At 30.0% G+C, this 19532-nt stretch overlaps 1 protein-coding gene across 1 annotated transcript in view; it reads left to right on the forward strand.

The window, feature by feature from the left end:
* The first annotated feature begins 9100 nt into the window (after window positions 1-9100).
* LOC105112031 (uncharacterized) overlaps window positions 9101-19532 on the forward strand; it is a 33066-nt gene continuing 22634 nt past the window's right edge. The window contains exon 1 of the mRNA XM_011007581.1: window positions 9101-9821. Coding sequence (XP_011005883.1) covers window positions 9101-9821 — 721 coding nt within the window. The remainder of the gene's footprint in view (window positions 9822-19532) is intronic.

A 19532-nucleotide genomic window follows, 5' to 3' on the forward strand; every position in this document is an offset into this window, starting at 1 on the left:
AATAATAATAATAATAATAATAATAATAATAATAATAATAATAATAATAATAATAATAATAAAGAAAAAGAAGGAAAAGAAGAAGAAGATGATGAGAAGTTGGAGATGGAAAATTAATGTAAGGATTAAAAAATAATAATAAAAAATGTCAAGGTTAGAGGTTCCACTAATGGTATGTCAAACAAGTATAGTATAAACTCTTATTCATCCTCTAAAGCTATTTATTTATTGGACTTAACAATTTTTATGACCATTGCACCATCTAAAGCTAATGTTGCTTTTTTACAGTAATTGTATCTTTCACCAATACAACTAGCTATCATTAATCCTTTGCCATTACAAGTAAAAAGACAATTACTTTTTAAAGAGAAGACACCTCTCCAAAGGTTTCAACAATCTCATTTCTTTCATTTAAAAGATGTTGCCTTTCATTGTCAATAAATAATTATAGTTTTTCCTTACTTTTATACATGGAAAGTACCTAACTAATGTCTTTTTCTTGTAATTAATAGCTCTCAATTGGTTGTTGCAACTAATTCTCTATATGAATCTAAATCACTTTATCAAAATGCATTTTCTATCATTGAAACAAATGATCCACCAAGCAAACAACAATGTCCCTCTAAACTAAACCACGATTAAATGAAGTAGAATTGTTCCTTAAATTGCTAATTTGAGGTTTGAAGAAAATTTTGCAACTTTACCCAAAAAGAACCTTTCTTAAAGAGCTGAAGTTATATAGAATTGATCACTCTCGCCCTATACGTCTATAATTACATATGAACGAGAAGTATAAATCACAATGAAGTTGATCAATTTTTCAAAGAGTTTACAAGTTTAATCAATAACTTAGTTTGGAAATCACTCAACCACTCAAAAATAAATAGGCACATAATATGCGACAATTTGTAGATAAAAAATCATCGACTGAATAAAAATCTTTACATAAGAGTATTTATATGTAAACTCTAAAACTAATGAGTTAGACATGCACCTAATTAAAATAAAACCCAAACTAATTAAAAAAGTTTAAAAATAATAAAAATAAATAAAAGAATAGTCTAATATTATTTATCACCCTATGTTGCAAATAATAGTAAAAAATATCAAAAAATAATAATTATTGAAGAATCCTTATTAAATAAAAGCATGATGCCTTATAAATTAAGAATTAATTTTTGACCAATTAATTCTTCTTATTAATATAAAATCCTTGTAAAATAAGTAAAATAATGTCACATAAATTCTCAATATTATTAAGGATTCTTTATAATGAATATAATTCATAATTTTTAAGGAATTATCATCTTTTATGTTTTTGTACTCTACTAATATATTCTAAATTCTACTTTAAACATGTCATTTTTTTTCATTTAGATGAATTAACAAACTTAATATATATCGTTAAAAAGATATAAATGTTTAGTTTTTAGTCCAATTAAAATTACATCCAAAATTCTCCTATAAATCATCAATTTATAAACAAAAAATTAGGTGAAAGTCAAGAGTGTCAGATTTTAACCTTTTTAACCTAAGTTTTTTGAATTAGCTAATTGAATTCTTCTTTGATTCACTTTATTTTAGACCTTGGAATAAAACTAATGAACACTTTAAATAAATCGTTTGCGAATGTAGCTAGTATCGCATCATTAGGTGACTATTCTCCTGCTTTACTTTACTAAACCTTGTCAGGCTTTGTTGAAATTGCTTTGTTAACACAAACTAGCTATGACACCTAACTTCTCAACCCTACTATAAGAGGACAATTAATTGCTTTTTCAATAAACAGACAATTAATTGCTTTTTCAATAAACACCTCCGTATATACATATGCTTACGGGATTTCAAGACTTCTTCCATCCACTAAAGCCCACACAGCTAAAAACCCAAAATCGATATTTTGAATTGTATTGAGAATGTCATTTTGATTGAAAAATTGAGTTCGATTTCTTCAAGCCAAACACCACCTCTGTCCCTAAATAATCCCGATATAATTTTGCAATTTTTCCGACATTTAGACAGTAAAACCCCTTAGAAAGTCCCTCCATTTGAGGCTATTGCTACGCTTAGAATCGGAGTGCTCATTTTAGTTTTTTAAGTGCATGGTGTGGCTTATGATAATAGGCATGCTTTTAGAAAAGTAAGGACACAAAGTTGCTGAATAAGTTAGAAAAAAGGATGTTATTCCTTCAATAATATATGCTTGTGGATAGAGAAGAAGGGTGATTTCAGAATGATTTGAAGGAACATGTTGGAAAGATTAACCCAGGTGGTGCTGTTACTGTAAAATCCAACAGAGTTGAACTGGAGAAACATGGAAAGTTGAAGAGTGGTTGGAGTAGGAAAAAGAGAAGTTAACGGGAGTAAATTATAATTGTCAAACCATGATAGTGCTTCCTTACTTAAGCCTATATGAAGGGAGCAAAGGATCGATGCTTGAGATGGAGCTTAATTTAATGGTTATATATAGATGTCATGAATAATTAATTCCGCAGCCATTAATTAGACAAAAAAATAAATAAATAAGCAGAACAGAAAAACAGTCTAGGCAATGAATATAAGACGTAATTTTAATTAAGAAAGCCATTTTTATCCATGCAAGGTCACTTACACTTAATCCATAGCACTACCGATTTTCCCTTTTCATTTGCATGGTTTCTCCATCAACGGGATCACACATAGTTTATGTGTATTCAACACCTGAACAGCTTGTTTTCTTGTCACTGTTGCATGCCCCTCTGGACTACCCCATCACCATTTTGCTTGGCTCCCTTGCAATGCACTGCTGCTCGTTTTAGATTGCTGTGGCATCTTTTTGTTTTGTGATGATTTTTTGTTGTTGCTAAATAGAACATTGCCTATGTTTTTTTAACTTTTTTAAAAATGATCAATGAAACGATCGTGCCCTCCAAATATATTAGTTTTTGCTCTCGCAATTTCTCTACGATATGGATCTCTCTCACACAACAGATTCTTCTTGCACTCCCTCTATATTGCTTCACCCCCGCGATAGTTTTAGCCTCATGCAGGATAAACTCTATCATACATTGCTTTTGCTTATTCTGCATTGGTTCAAAATTATATCACCATGCATCAAACACACACACACATATTATGGAGCGTGTATGAGCATAATCAACATTAATTAATTACTTAATTGCAATATTCAGATCGTACAAGATACAGTGGTCATATTGAGTTTACCACCAAGTAAAAGAAAAAAGAAATGAGGCTCGAATATTGAACAATGGGCATGATCTTCAAGTTCTAGTGAGTTTTATATATTTCCATTCGAGCAGAGGTCCTGCGCGTGAATCTCTTAAAGCTTTATGTTGTGAAGATAAGGCTTTTCTTTTTCCTTCATAATAATTTAAGAGTATAGGAAGAACAACCTATTGATTGCAGGAAAGTGAATTTCTGGAATTCACTTTCCTTGTTTTTTCATGTTTGATAATAATATGAAAAAATAGTTAAAAAAAACTGAATTCTAGTCAAACTAAAAAAAATAGCATTACCAAAGGAAAGTGTTTTCCTTCTGTTAAAGAAAGGAAAACACTTTTCTTCCGTTCATTTTCTCATACACAGCTCTGAGAACTTTTTCTTCAAAATCACAGTCTCTTTTTCTTCAAAATCAATTGGAAACTGAGCAGGAACAAGAATATTTTTCTGGATCAATTAATTTAAAACACTTTCCTTCCGTTCATTTTCTCATACACAGCTCTGAGAACTTTTTCTTCAAAATCACAGTCTTTTTTTCTTCAAAATCAATTGGAAACTGAGCAGGAACAAGAATATTTTTCTGGATCAATTAATTTCAGGTATTTTTTTCTCTTTATTTCCTTTATGTTTTTTATCTTCTTCTACGTAGATCTGTAAAAATAATGGCATAAATCTTTGATAAATCTGCTACTGCTATTGTCATATTTTTTCCATAATATTTCCATAACTCTTCATCTTAATCTCATCACATTCGACTAATCAAGCAACCAAAAAAAAAAAACACATTTTTTCTTCTACTGTTTTCTTCTTCATGAATCACAAATGCACTTTTAAGTACTAATCAATCGGCAGCTCACTAACCAAACAGAGAGACAAAATCGAGGGTGGGGGGAGGAGATAACTGTGAACAGAGAGAGGCAAAACGGTGGGGGGGTGATTTCTATGAACAGTGAGGCAAAACAAGGATCGATTTTTGTGAGGGGGGCGATTTCTGCTAGGGGGCGATCGATTTCTGTGAGGGGGGCGATTTCTACTAGGGGGCGATCAATTAGCAAAGAGAGACAAAAAGGGGAGGGGGAAGATTTTTATGAACTTTTACAAAGAACCCTTGCTCTCTTTTATAGTGATTTCTGTGAACTTTACAAACAAAATAGGAACAGGGGAATTGGGGGAACTGGAACCGAGAGGAGAGGGGAATGGGAGGGGAATGAGAGGGGAATGGGAATAGTGAAATTGTTGAATACTAATAGGGAATTATACAAACCAGTTATAACGAAATTATAGGGAAAATGGGGAATGAATAACAACAGAAATGGGGAATGGAACAATGCAATTGGAGATGTTAATGGGGAATAATAACCAACCGGTTATAACAGGGGAAATAAAAAATGAATATAACAGGAAAAATAAGGAATTATAGAAACCGATAGGTTGTGGGGAACTGGAGAATGAGATGGGAATAACGAAATTATAACAGAACCCTAATAAATATAAATTTGTGTTTTATTTTGCTTTGATTAATTAATGATTAGTGTTTGATTATATTTATTATATATGGATAAATTTGTGTGATTATGCCAGTAATTATATGGATTTTATTGCTCAATGCCTATTGATCGTTGTGAACTAATGAAATGTATAATTTTTAAAATAGTTTTATCATCGAGAAATTGAATGTTATGGTCTTAAATAATATATTTTAAGACCTTATTTTTTTAGGGAATCAGATATCATTGGTGTAACTATTATACGTTGTCCGCTTCTTTGAGCATAATTTATTGTATTAATTGTGTGAGTATTTTATATGCTTTTTTTAATATTTATTTCCCTAAATTTTTAGGTTTTGTTATCAGAAAACTTCACTTTCATGATATGAATAGTAAGATAATTCATGCAGCATATATGAGTGCAGCTGTAACTGTGATAGCTACAAGGGTAACTATTATTGAACTAGAAAGAAATACAATTTATATACTAAGAGAACCACGTATAAATGCAATTGCTCAATGAGAATTTTATTTTAAAAGCATTTTGAATCGAGGTACTAGACATTACGTTGAACAAATTCGTATGAAACCTATTATCTTTTATAGATTGTGTGATGTTCTCACAAGTCATGACCTATTATGATCAACTCAAAATGTGTCGATTAAGGAGCAAGTAATTGTGTTTTTATAAATTTTAAATGAACATTTACCATAAATTAAAGGACTCTTATATTATTAGATATATTATTATAAAACATGCTTTAGTTAAGAAGTTATTGATACTTCAAGTGCAAAATGATGATATGAAACCTTGATAAAAATACACTTTTAAATATCAATCAGGTAAGCACTTCACATGATCTAAGCCTTTGTCTCACATGTTGCTTGAGATATTAGCTAAGAAGGCACTTAAAGGAAGCAAACATTCTTCGACCTTTAAAGCAGAATCTTTTGTTACGGTGGCTACAAAAATAAGTCAAAAGTTCAACGTCCAATGCGAGCCTAAGCATGTGGACAATCATCTCAAGATGGTGAAAAAAAATGGAGAATAATAACCAAACTTAAAAATAAAAGTGGCTTTGGCTGAGATGATTGTTTGAATATGATTACAGTTTCGAAAGATGTATATGATGAAGAAGTAAAGGTATGATAAATATTATACTCTTTGTAATTTTTATAATTACTTTTGTTTCTAAAATGTTATACAATAAACTAAAAAATTGCATATTCTAAACTTTATGAACATGTGCATCCCAATCATGACAAGTTTCTCAACAAAAAACTTGATATGTATGAGGCAATGACAATTGTTGTTGGAAAAGACATGGAAACCGGAAATTATATCAAATCATATGCTGATGTCAACTTAGAAGAGAACACTAAAGAGCAATCAATTTCAATTGAAAATAAAGGTGAATATGAAGAAAGTTAAAAGAGAAAAGAAACATCTTCCTCTAGTACACAAAAGAGGCAACATAGGAAGAGAAATCACATGTATGAAGATGATGGTATTGAAAAGTTGTCTAAATAGATTGGAGATGTAGCATTTGCAATTCAAAGCCTCAGCAAAAATCAACTTGATGTTAATGCATTGTATACGGAAGTGATGAAAATTGAAGGTTTTGATGAGATCATTCTTGGGGATTCATTTGATCATTTGGTCTAAAATGAAATGTTGGCAAAAGCATTTATAGTAAAAAAATGCTAATTTGAGGAAAATTTGGGTTCAGAATTTTGTGAACCGACACTACTACGGGCTTGCTTGCTAAGATGGTTTGACTATATTCAAAATTTGAGTTCAGACTATGTTTGTTATTTAATGAGTGTGTTTACTTATTTAATTCGATCTAACATGCTTATGTTTGATGTTAGATATTTATATTTATATCTTGATGTTTATTTGATATATATTAAAGGGATATTAAAGAGATAATTGCCTTTACCTGTACAAAAAAAATATTTATCCAAAAAACCCATAAAAATATTTTTGTATGTATTTATCTTTTAAAAAATTCTTCATAACAAAAAAAAACCCAAATATATAACTCTTACCATAAACTAATTTGGCTTTCTTCATATAAAAAAAAACTTATTTTAAGCTTTTAAAATTGAAAAAAAATATATTAATAGGTTTTACGTAAAAAATATTTCACAAGCTTATTTCTCTATAATATGATATGACATATATAGTTATATTTTATAAAATAAGCTATGTATGAATATAGGATATAATAAAAAAAAAATCATCATTATACCTTTTAGATTTCATTTTTTTTATTGTAAGTGATTAAATATTTTATATATATTAGATAAACTTGAAAAAAAAATTAATTCATTAATAAATTATTTTCCAGTTTATTTTCCATAACATAACCAAATACTGGAAAATATTTTCCAGTTTATTTTCCATAAAACTACCAAACATCGGAAAATACTTTCTCAAAATTTACTTTTCAAAAAAACACAACTTTCCTGCAAACAAACGGATCCATACTTTTCATATCTAATTAGATACTCTCTGTCTTGCTAGGCACTTTTAAGACAGAACATATTCTCTATTCAATTCCTCGTTAAATCACAAATAAATCAAATTGACAGCAATCTTAATCATCAATAATTAAATTAATTGTGGATCATATATAAATCAATTTAGTCTTCCCCTAATAATTGCTTGATTGCTGTAAGATTGTATAATGTACACAAGCCATATGTTCCATTTCCTCACATATATTTCTTTTTTTGAAGTGAACTGAAACTAAAACCTATTAATGTATGAATCAAATGCCTTTTAATGTCATGAATATCATTTTTCCTACACGTCTAAAGACTTGATTTAGTTGTTGTCATGGATTTTTCATCAATTTATCATATTTCAAGATATAAAATCTTTGAAGGATTTGCAAGAACAATTTGGTTGTGGACAATGGAGTGGACTCAAATTCAATGTATGAGAAGATATCTTTAATGCTGAACGGCATGGGGTTAAAATTCGAAGTTGGGAACCACTATATATGTCTATTCTCTGCATTAATATAAATTTTATAATCTCTGTTCAAATCCTAGCTAAATTTACAATTCCATGAAAGCTGAAAGCTACTTTATACAGTACAGAAGTAAAAGCAATTACAAGCTAGAATCATTACAGAAAATGATCAGTTTGTGTACTTGCACTAGGGGTCAGCATCAGCATCCATCTCTCAATCCACATTGGAAAGTGTGCCAGAGAGGAATCAGTGTGAGACCTGTATCAGTACATGGTTATGTATATAGAGTAAATATATATTTTATTTAAAAATATATTAAAATAATATTTTTTTATTTTTAAAAAATTATTTTTTATATTAACACATTAAAATACTAAAAAATACTAATTTAAAATTAAAAAAATTAAAATTTTTTTAAAATATTTTTTAAAAGCAAGCCACTTCAGTAATTCGAGTCTAGTGTACATACTACGGCAACTGACACACCAGAATTCTTCACCGGCTGCCAGGTCGGTCATCCATCCCAAATGGAAGGGGTGGTCTGGTTGGTTGATCTTCTGACATATGTCATGTGAATGGTGGGTTTCACGGGTCATTATTAATTGCAAAAATGTAAAATTTCTAGGCAAAGCAAAGCAATGCACTTGCACAGCTCTCAATTAGAGCAAGAGCACTTGAAAAGGGCCATAAATTTGGGATTAGGAGTTTGCTTTTTATGTTATCTTATATTTGAATTCTTGATTGCTCATATAATGACTACTAAAGGTTTATATAGTCGTTAATTTTAGGACCCATTAGATTAGTCATGGTGCACGCAAGCTAGCCCGGATACCTATATTAATAAAAAAAAAAAAAGAATTTCAAATTATGTGGTTCAGGCACCAGATCCCTTTAATCGTAGCCCTCTACTTTGTGGGCCTAAATCCTTGTAAGATCTATTTACCATTGATCTTTTATAGTTGCAGTTGACATTTTGTCAAAAGTAAAGATGAGACAGCTGTCAGTATCCTCTGGCTAGCCCTGCATCACGGCCGGTCTCTCTGCAACTTTGCATGAATAAAATATACCATACAGTTGCCATGTAAAGCCTTCCACTTCCTTTAACCCAACTGAAATGGTGATGGGTTTCTGAAATAATCTGAACACACTTGTTTTTATAATATTTTCTTTCTCCTTTATCTCTGCAATGTTTATCAAGCGACAAAGCCCTTAAAATCTCCCTCGTAAGCCTCTCTTCTATCTGCTCCTCCATACCTCTGTTGCTCAGTTGTTCAGTCTGTGAATATATCCTAGTTATCAACCTATTCCCTCCCCCGTCCCTCCCTAGCTCTTCTACATACACTTGACACACACTTTCTGTTTTTTTTTCCTGATACCTTGGGGGGGCAGTTTCCAAGATTGTTAGAATCAATGGATGTGGACATGATGAAATCATCATCAGGAGATGAACATATGGATATGATGACAATGATGATGCAGATGGAAAAGCTTCCTGATTTTTTCAGCCAGCCTTTTTACAACACTACTAACACTTCAACACTACTACAAGAAATACAATTCTCCAACGGGAATCCTACAGCTAATACTGTAGCTTCGCCACCTATCTGGCATAATCCACATGCATCTTCACCACCACTGATAAATCCACCTTGCTCCATGCCATTCATGGGCACTCCAATCCAAGAACCAGTGACACCATCTCTTCAACACGACATGATGGCCAAAAAATTCAGATATGTTACTCCATTCTCAAATGCAAACTCTTTCTTATCTTCAATAGAGAAGAAAAACTCAACTACAACAATTAGAGAGATGATCTTTCGCATAGCAGCAATGCAACCAGCACATATAGACCCGGAATCGGTAAAGCCTCCAAAAAGAAAGAATGTCAAGATATCTAAGGATCCACAAAGTGTAGCTGCGAGGCATAGAAGGGAAAGAATAAGTGAGAGGATAAGGATTCTCCAGAGATTAGTTCCAGGAGGCAACAAAATGGACACGGCTACTATGTTAGATGAGGCTATACATTATGTGAAATTCTTGAAGATGCAAGTGCAATCTTTAGAACAAATTGGTGCTAATAGGCCAATGGGTGGTTTTGGCTTCACCGGAGTTACAATGCCTAGTGTTGGTTATTCTTCTTTGGTAAAGAATTTCGACCCTGCTGCTAATACGGTGGGCACAATGCAGATGCTCAGATGAGAGATAGGATTAGCTGGGCAATTGTCTTTTCTCTGTAAAAGTCAATAGTACTTTTTTGGGGTTTTGTAATTAGTCAAGATTTTCTTGATATCTTGTATGCGTTGTAATTGGGTTAAAGGATTCTAAGGCGTGGCTAGCTACTTAATTCAAAAATTTTATTGAATATCCCGCCCTCTTAATTAAAGTCTGCCAAAGAATTATAATCACAAGTACAAGTCTTATTAGAATACAATATCTTCATAAGCAAAAGCATACCTTTCATGTTCATATAAAATTTATCCAGATTGAAACAAAATTGTTCAAAGGAATAACTTGCTATTTGTTTTAACTACACAAGTCAAAATAATATTCCACTCTAAATATTCTGTAATATTAAAAATAAAGGTTTGTTTTTAAAATTATGTGAGGGTATATCTCTTCTCACCTAAAACTCTCTTTTTTTTATTACATTCATAAAAAAAAATATTGATGAAGCTAGGAAAACTTCACGCGTAGCTTTGTTCATGGATAATAATAAGCTTGATAGATGAGTGTTACCAATAAAATAATCATTCGATATTGTTGTAATATTATGGTCATGCAAATTACTTATCATAACTTAAACAAATAAGATAATATAAAACAAGTAAAGGATTGATCTCAGAATAAAAATCTAATTCAAATCTTTACACTAAATGATTCAAAGTTAAGGGTGGGTTGAGATTATCTAAACTATGTTAGGATAAAAGAAATAAAGTAATCAAACTAAATTAAATAAGTTATAACTTATTAAGAGAAAACTCTTGGTATCAAATAAACATCTACCTTTAAAAATCAAAATTGATAATTGAAACAATGTCATTTTATATTTTTAATATTTATCTTTTTGTAATATTAGTTAATTAACTAATTTATAGTATAACTAACCTTAATTATTAAATAACCATAGCGTCTACATTAAAAATTTAATTCAATGACAGTCTTAATAACTAGATAGGTTAATAATCTAGACAATATAATAAATTAGCAAAGCTTACTAACACAAAAGGATAAATCAAGACTTGTTATGGGGCATATTAATGAAGAGATCCAACAATCATTCTATGTATTGTAGTATCAGCCATTAGTTCACCATCAACAAGATTAAGGATGGTGCTGAAAGCCATTGGAGTGCCTACTAGTTTGACCTTGTCTATTATAATCCTATACAGCAAGTCAAAAAGATACTCTTATTAGGAAAGAATCATTGAATTAACTTTCTCTTAACTTCAAGATCAAGAAAATAGTGAAGATCTTGTAAGTTAACAAGTTCGAACTTCTGAGAAAGTTGTGTTATAAGATGATGAACAATACTATGACTGATTTTTGTCATAGCTATATCATCCATATACCATATACACCAAAATATAGAAAACATCACCACCAGGCTTATGAATAAATGTAACCTCAAGGGGCAAAGCGCAATTGATCAGATCCTAGGTTTGCTTCTTATAGGTCACCAGTTTGAGTCTTATAAACTTCAGGATTACTGAAAGTTTACATGATCATTAACTTCAGGGCCCGTAAGATTAATCGAGGCACAAATAAGTTGACTTAGATACCTATATTAATAAAAATAATAATAAATAAAAAAGAGTGAGAGCTATGAAATTGGATGTTGGTTGATTCTTCAAATTCACAATTTATTTAAGTTCTTTTTCCATGTTTTATGGTGAAGAATTATTTTTCTCTATACTTCACACACATATTTTTATTTTATTTGTAAAAAATGCCCCATGTATTGTTGAATTTCTTAAACCAAGAAATGTTAACTCTTCATACTTGCATTAAAATCAATTGATAATATTAACGAAGTATGATATGAAACTAACATTATTTCTCTAAAATCATTTGATCTTGTTTTAAAATATATCTAAAATTTCAAATGTTTTGAACCAATCAATTTAATTTAAAAACTACTTGTTTTTTAGTTTCCGAACGTATTGTTTAGGTTTCTTGAATTATACCTAATTTTTAATCTTTTATATAAAAAAGAGATTTTTCTAAACACTACCTCCTTAAAATGACAACTTCACATTCCACCACAAAATCAGTTTTTCTAGTTTGTTATTTCAACTTCATTAAATGTTTTACTTTAAATGGTCTAATATGAATGCCACTTAAAAAAAGAGAGTTTGTTTTCAAGACAATCATGTAAATTTGTTTTGCCTTATTACAACTTCATTAAATTCATTAAATGATTTACTTCATTAAGATGAACATTTACCATAAATTAAATATATCTTATATTTATTAGATATGTTATTATAAAGTATGCTCTAGTTAAAGAGTTATTGATACTTCAAGTGCAAAATAATGATATAAAACTTTAATAAAAATACACTTTTAAGTACTAATCAGACCCTCTAACCAACTTATTACTAGTGCTTAATAATCAAAGTGTTAAAATAGAAAAATAATTTTCAAGTTCCATAAAGCAAGACATTCATCATTTAACTTCCATTAATCTATTCAAATAAACAAACTCTCATTAAATTTATATATCTATTTTATACTTTTTAAACAAGATATTAATAAATCTTTTTTTTATATGCTCAATATATGAAAACATAGATGATGGGGTTTTTATATGCTAAAATTAGGAATTATTGATTTGTTAACTAATTATTGAATGGGTGGCCACATCTTGACTTAGTGATAATCCTTATCTTCTTGTCTAAATAAAATATCATTGCTAACATCAGAATTTCAATAGACTTGATTCAAGAAAGTTCTAGAAAATTGACTTACTTTTCTAACAAAAAAATTCATTGCTAACATCAAAATTTGAATAGATTTGATTCAAAAAAGTTCTAAAAAATTGACTTACTTTTCCAACAAAAAAAATTAAGGTTATTTAGGCTTCTAGAGCTCAAGATATGGGTTGAACATTGAACAGTGTCTAGGCTGTAGGACAGATTTAGACTTCTTGATTATTGCTAAGATTTGGACTTCCAAACAGCAGAATTGAGTCTTGTATTCCACATGAATATTTTAGATCTATGTATTAGCTTTCTACCCAAATAAACCAAATTGAAATCCAAAATCTACAACTCCAGATATGACCCAATCACTAAACTATGTTCCAGTTTGAACTGAACCAACATCTCTTTTCTAATCTTAACTCTCTCTTTGTCTTTTCAATTTCAGTAGTTAAACTCATCAATTAATCCTTTTATTTATGTGATAGACCTACATTTAAGATGAATATTTACCACAAATTAAATGTATCTTATATTTATTAGATATGTTATTATAGCATGCTCTAATTAAGGAGTTATTGATACTTCAAGTGCAAAATGATGATATAAAACCTTGATAACAAGACACTTTTAAGGACTAATCATGCTCCCCAACTAGCTTATTACTAGTCCCTAGTAATCAAAGTGTTAAAATAGAAAAAGAATTTACAAGTTCCACAAAGCAAGGCATTCATCATTCATTAATCTATCTAAGCAAACAAACTCTCATTAAATTTATATATCTACTTTATACTTCTTAAACAAGATGTTAATAAACCTTGCTTTTATATGCTTAATGTATGAAAACATAGATGATGAGGTTTTTATTGGAAGAAAACAATATTTTGTTATAATGTTTAAGGTTAACTTTCTTAGGTTGGGATTATCATCTTTTTTTTCTTTTTTTATTATTTTTTATGATTTTTAATATATATACAAATAACACAATAAATCTTTAACCTATGTAACAAGTTTTCGGCTAATGACTCCTAGACTAGTTGGTCTTAGGACATTATGTGTTGATACACCCCTACGAGTATAGTAACTGGGGTTGCAAATATTAATACGCAGATAGTGCAATGTTTGATTCCCTTAAGCTTTTCTCCTCAACCCATGTAACGGGCCAATAGCTCCCAAGTCAGTTGACTTTAGGGTATTAGGTGTTAAAATACCCATTTGGGCTTAATTGCTTAGGTTAGGGAAGCTACGAAATTAAACTTATCTATGTTTTTATTTATTTATTTAATTAAATTTATTGTTATTTTTTTTTTTTTGTAAATTCTATATTATCTCTTTCCTTTAGTTATTACCTTTAAAAAAAACATAATTAATATAATAATTCAATGCATAACCCACAATCATATGTTAAAGTGTGTGTGTGAAAATAAAGATTTAAGAATACTTGTTAAATGAGTATATGAGTAGAATCAAGTAATAATAATGCGAGAGTTTGTAAATATGAATATTTCATGAGAAGCGTGTGATAGACCTTCTTATGAAAATTGCAAATAACCATTGAAAAATATTTACCAAGATGTGTCTCAAGAGTCAATAAAATTCTTCCTTACTCTTTCATTCTGATAACAGTTTTGTCAAATAGTTTTTAATAATAGCAAAAACAGGATTTTTTTAATGTCAACTACTACCTTTTCCCCCCAACTAAAATGAGACATTGTTCTTAATGTCCTAAAGTAGAAAGATAGAGTATAAAAGACATCTGAAACAATGAACATTGATAATCTCGAAACACACTTAAACAAATATATAAAAAAAAAAACAAAATAATATGCTATTAATAAAATAAAAGTGCACAAGGTTTCATAAATGAAGGCTCAAATCCAATCTAAGTTTTTTATGGCTTTACTTAGTTGATCAATTTATGTGACTCATGAAGGGATCAATTATAGGGATGAAAGATTGTAGTTGGTCAATCAATTGTTCAGCAGTAACAACAGAAATTATGATTTGTTGTGCCGAAGATGTTAAAAAATTACGTTCCACAACATGATCAAGAAAAGACAATAATTTATCATAAAAACCATTAACATTAAGCTAAACAATAGGTTTATAGTGAATGTAAAGTTGAGCACAAGAGAAAATATGAAAGATCTTCTTTAATGTGCCCAAACCAGCTGGTAAGGCAATGAAGACATCAACGTATTTAAATATTACATTCATTCGATCAGACATTGTAAAGACCTGTAATTCCTCTTCAATTATTTTTCTAATAATGTTTACTTTTGCTAAAGCTTTGGGGACAACCTTCAAAATTTGACTACCTTCTAAAAATGCAGCTATTGACACATCCCTCATTAATCCAAGACTGACTTTCTCATACACTAAATGAATCTTTCTCTCAAGTAGTACCTGACCAAGATGATTTGCTGATTCTAAAAACTCTATTTTCTTTCTAGGACTAGATCCACAAAAAACACAAATATTTTTTATGTGATGAATTGAGGAACTTACGCACTTCTATATCTGTTGAATGTATAGGTTAAATACAAATAAAAGGAAGGAAGAGAAGATTTTAAAGATGAGAAACAGAAAATGTAATCATACCACATATATATAGTCTAGCTGGAGTCTTTCTCTCTCTTTCTCTCTCTCTCTCTCTTTTTGAAAACATATATATGTGTAAGTAGTTGTGATTGTGGCTCATATCTTCTTTCGGTTTTATATTTAAGAATGACTTAAATGCCCTTTATGGGCTAGGAATAGGCTTCTCATTCAGTTTTCTTAAAAACGCCTTTTTTAGTCAAATTTCCAAAACTATACCAAACATGTTCTTTATAAAAATAGGATCATAAGTCATAAATTGCACGATGCATATCTCCACAATGATGAGACTTAAGAGTCAATAGAAGATTATCTAAAAACTCTATATTTTGAAATAAATCTCACCCTTTGATAATTTTCATAAGTTTTGCAGAATGCATGTGAGTCCTTGAATATAGTGAGCTAGTAAAATCCACTTTGTAAGATTTTTGTAGTCCTTATTTTTAACAAAAAATGATCCCCACATGCCTTAGAGTAAAAAACATTTAATGACATTACTTACCTCATTGTTAGGAATGCATCTTTGCAATATTTGATCAAGACAATATTTGAATAAATAAGAGTCATCCCAATAAAAGTTTTGCACGTTGCTTAAGAACTTTCTTTTATCTTGGTTATACAAATGAGCTGGCAAAAATTCTAAAATAAGAAAATTGATATTTTTAACAAACCAAGGCATTAAATTGATATTTTTGCACGTCACTTAAGAACTCCCAATAAAAGTTTTGCACGTTGCTTAAGAACTTTCTTTTATCTTGGTTATACAAATGAGCTGGCAAAAATTCTAAAATAAGAAAATTGATATTTTTAACAAACCAAGGCATTAAATTGATATTTTTGCACGTCACTTAAGAACTTCCTGTTTTAAAGTTTTAAAGATTTCAGAATCGTGATTGACTTCCCTTAGTTTGGTCATGGCATAAGGAAATAGAAGTACTGGTGGGGAATCAGTTTTTTCTTTGCAATGTTCAGGTTTAACGTCTTCTTTACTCTTACAAATTGACACATCATCTTTCTTACAAAGTTCAAGAATTGGTTTTTCAATAAGCTTACCACTGTGGATAGTAATTATTAATTGGACTTGATTCATTTGTTGGCTTCCGAAGTTGCTTGCACTTGCATTGTATTTCCCTTTGAGTTTCATTGTGGTTGAGATGGAAACTTACCTTTCTTTAAAAATTGAGAGTAGATGTGAATTTTTCCAGAGTATCTTTAAAATCTGTTATGCTTTAAACAAGTTGAGTGTTGATTGTCTCTTGCTTTTTAATGAATGCATACAAAATTTCCTCAAGATTTCTTTTAGGAGGTGGAGCATAAAGAGGTATGTATCTATAAGAATTTTAAAAATTATGGTATGCTTGAAATGGTGGTTATGAAGTTTGTGCATCATTCTTCTAACTTAAATTTGGATGATTTCTCTAACCAGGGTTATATGTTTGTAAGTATGGGTTATGATTGAGCATTTGAAAACTGTTTAAAGAATGAGCATGTTCATAGAGGCATTCTTTGAAGAAAGGTAAAGCTGAACAGTCATTGGTTGAGTGTTTATTAGTTTCATAGATTTGGCATATAATGTCTTGAACATATTTTAATTGACCACTCTTTTTCAATTCTAATGCCTTGACTTTTCTAGCTAAAAATGTAAACTTGACTTGGAGGTCATGATCTTCCTTAAGGTTATACATTCCTCCACTAGATGTATGAGGTTGAGTTTTACCCGGTCCCTCGTAAATGCCTATAGTGCCCCAATTTTGAGCATTTTCAGCTAGCAAGTCTAGGTACTCAATTGCTTCATTAGGGTCTTTATCTTTAAAAGTTTTATTGCATATCAATTACATTATTTGTCTAACTTTAGGTGTTAACCCTTCATAAAAATATGAAACAAATCTCCATATTTCAAAACTATGATGAGGGCAAGTATTAAACAAGTCTTAATACCTATCATAACATTAATAAAATGTTTCTCCTGATTTTTTAGTGAAAATGGTAATTTATCTTTTGAAAGAGTTTGTTCTATAAGAAGAGAAAAACTTCTTTAAAAACTATTGTTGCATTTCATCCCAAATATGAATGGATCTTAGCCTCAAATTTTATAGCCATATTTTAGCTTTATCTTTTAATGAAAAAGGAAAAAGCTTTAATCTAATTGTGTTTATGTTCCAATTTAAGTTATTATAGGTGTCACAGACCTCCTCAAATTCTCTTAAATGCAAGTATGGATTTTATAAATCTAAGTCATAAAATGAAAGTAAAAGTTGAATAACGTCTAGTTTAAAATTAAAATGAGATGCATCAAGAGGGAAAACTATGCATGAGGGTGCATTTGTTCTTTTGGGATTCATGTGGTCTTTAAGTGTTCTAACATGGTTATTCTTATTATGACGTGACTCGTTATCTTCTTTGATCATATTTTTTGAAAATGATGAAAATACCCGACAAAGTCTACCACTTAATGTACTTGACTAAACTCTCATGCATGTATAAAAAAAGAAGAAAATGAAGAAGAAAATGAAAAAAAATAAAAGAAATAAAGTTAGATAAAAGAAAAGTGAAAATATAACATAAAATAAATATTATAATTTATACAAGAATTTACCTCCCTAGCAACGGCGTCAAAAACTTGACACGACCAAAATATTGATATCTTCTTCCAAGTGTAGGAGTGTTGAAGTAATAAATAATCTAACAAAATCGGGATCAAACCACAAGGAGGTTAACTATAATAATAATATTAATTTTTCATTAGTACTTAAAAGTGCATTTTTATCAAGGTTTTATATCGTCATTTAGCACTTGAAGTATCAATAACTCCTTAACTAAAGCATGTTTTATAATAATATATCTAATAACATAAGATACCTTTAATTTGTGGTAAATGTTCATTTTAAATGCAGGCCTATCACATAAATGAAAGGATTGATTGATGAATTTAAGAACTGAAATTGAAAAGACAAAGAGATGGCTAAATTTAGAAAAGAGATGTTGGCGCAATCCATACCGGAACACTATTCGGTGATTGGATCATATATAGAGCTGTAGATCTCAGATTTAGGTCCACTTTATATGAATGTAAAGGTAAGATATAGGCCTACAACTTTCATATGGAGCCCAAGATCTAAAAAGGCCATTTCCAAGTCCAAATTAGAGCAACAACAAAGAAGTCTGAATCTGTCTTCCAGCTCGAGCACTGTTCAGTGTTTGGCCCATATCTAGAGTTCTAGAAGTCCAAATGAGCTGAAGTTTTTACACAAGAAAGCTGAGACAATTTCCAACAACTTTCATGTTTGCAAGGGGTTCTAATTTTGACTTTATCAGTGACAATTTGGGCAAACAAGAGAAGATAAAGATTGTCACCAAGTCAAGAATTGGCCACTCACTCATCAATAAGTCATCAAATCAATAGTTCCTAATTTTGGCCTATAAAAGGTGGCATTTGCCATGCATTTAGGCATCTTGGTTTCCAGATAAAGATCATGCTCTTGCTTTCTCTCTTTATATTTTTTGTAATGTTTATGCTTTGCTTTCATTAATATCAAGTTGATGCCTTTCATTTACTTAGCTAACTTTTATCTTATTTATGTTCTTATTTTGTTTATTTATTTTTCTTTCTTTCATTATGTCTAGCTAAGTTTATTATGTCAAGGTGAAAAGGTTACACTAATGGTGTAAGAATAAGTATAGTGTAAACTCAATATGGACTTTAATGTTTGATACTAACATATTTTGTATTTGTTATCTTGTTCACTCTTTAATACTTTTCTTGTTAAATGATTAATCTTGATTTATGTTGTATAACACTTGGTACAACAAATGTTTGGCACTTTCATAGCCCATATTGTATGGTATAACCGACACCTGAGCTATGAAAGGAAGTTGATTTGTTGTTAACATAAGTTATAATCATAAATGCTTGACGAGATTTACAAGTATTAGCATTAATTGAATAAGATGACTAATGTAATCATGTTAACAATATATAATCTGATTGGAACCTCCTTTGTGTGTGGTTTCCAATTCAATAATAAGAGTTTATACTATACTTGTTTGATATACCATTAGTGGAACCTCTAACCTTGACATTTGTTATTATTATTGTTTAATCCTTACATTAATTTTCCATCTCCAAGTTCTCATCATCTTCTTCTTCTTCTCTTTCTTTATTATTATTATTATTATTACTACTACTACTACTACTACTACTACTACTACTACTACTACTACTACTACTACTACTACTACTACTACTACTACTACTACTACTACTACTACTACTACTACTACTACTACTACTACTACTACTACTACTACTACTACTACTACTA

The sequence above is a fragment of the Populus euphratica genome, unplaced genomic scaffold (assembly GCF_000495115.2).
Source record: "Populus euphratica unplaced genomic scaffold, PopEup_1.0 scaffold386.1, whole genome shotgun sequence".
Lineage (NCBI taxonomy): Eukaryota > Viridiplantae > Streptophyta > Magnoliopsida > Malpighiales > Salicaceae > Populus > Populus euphratica.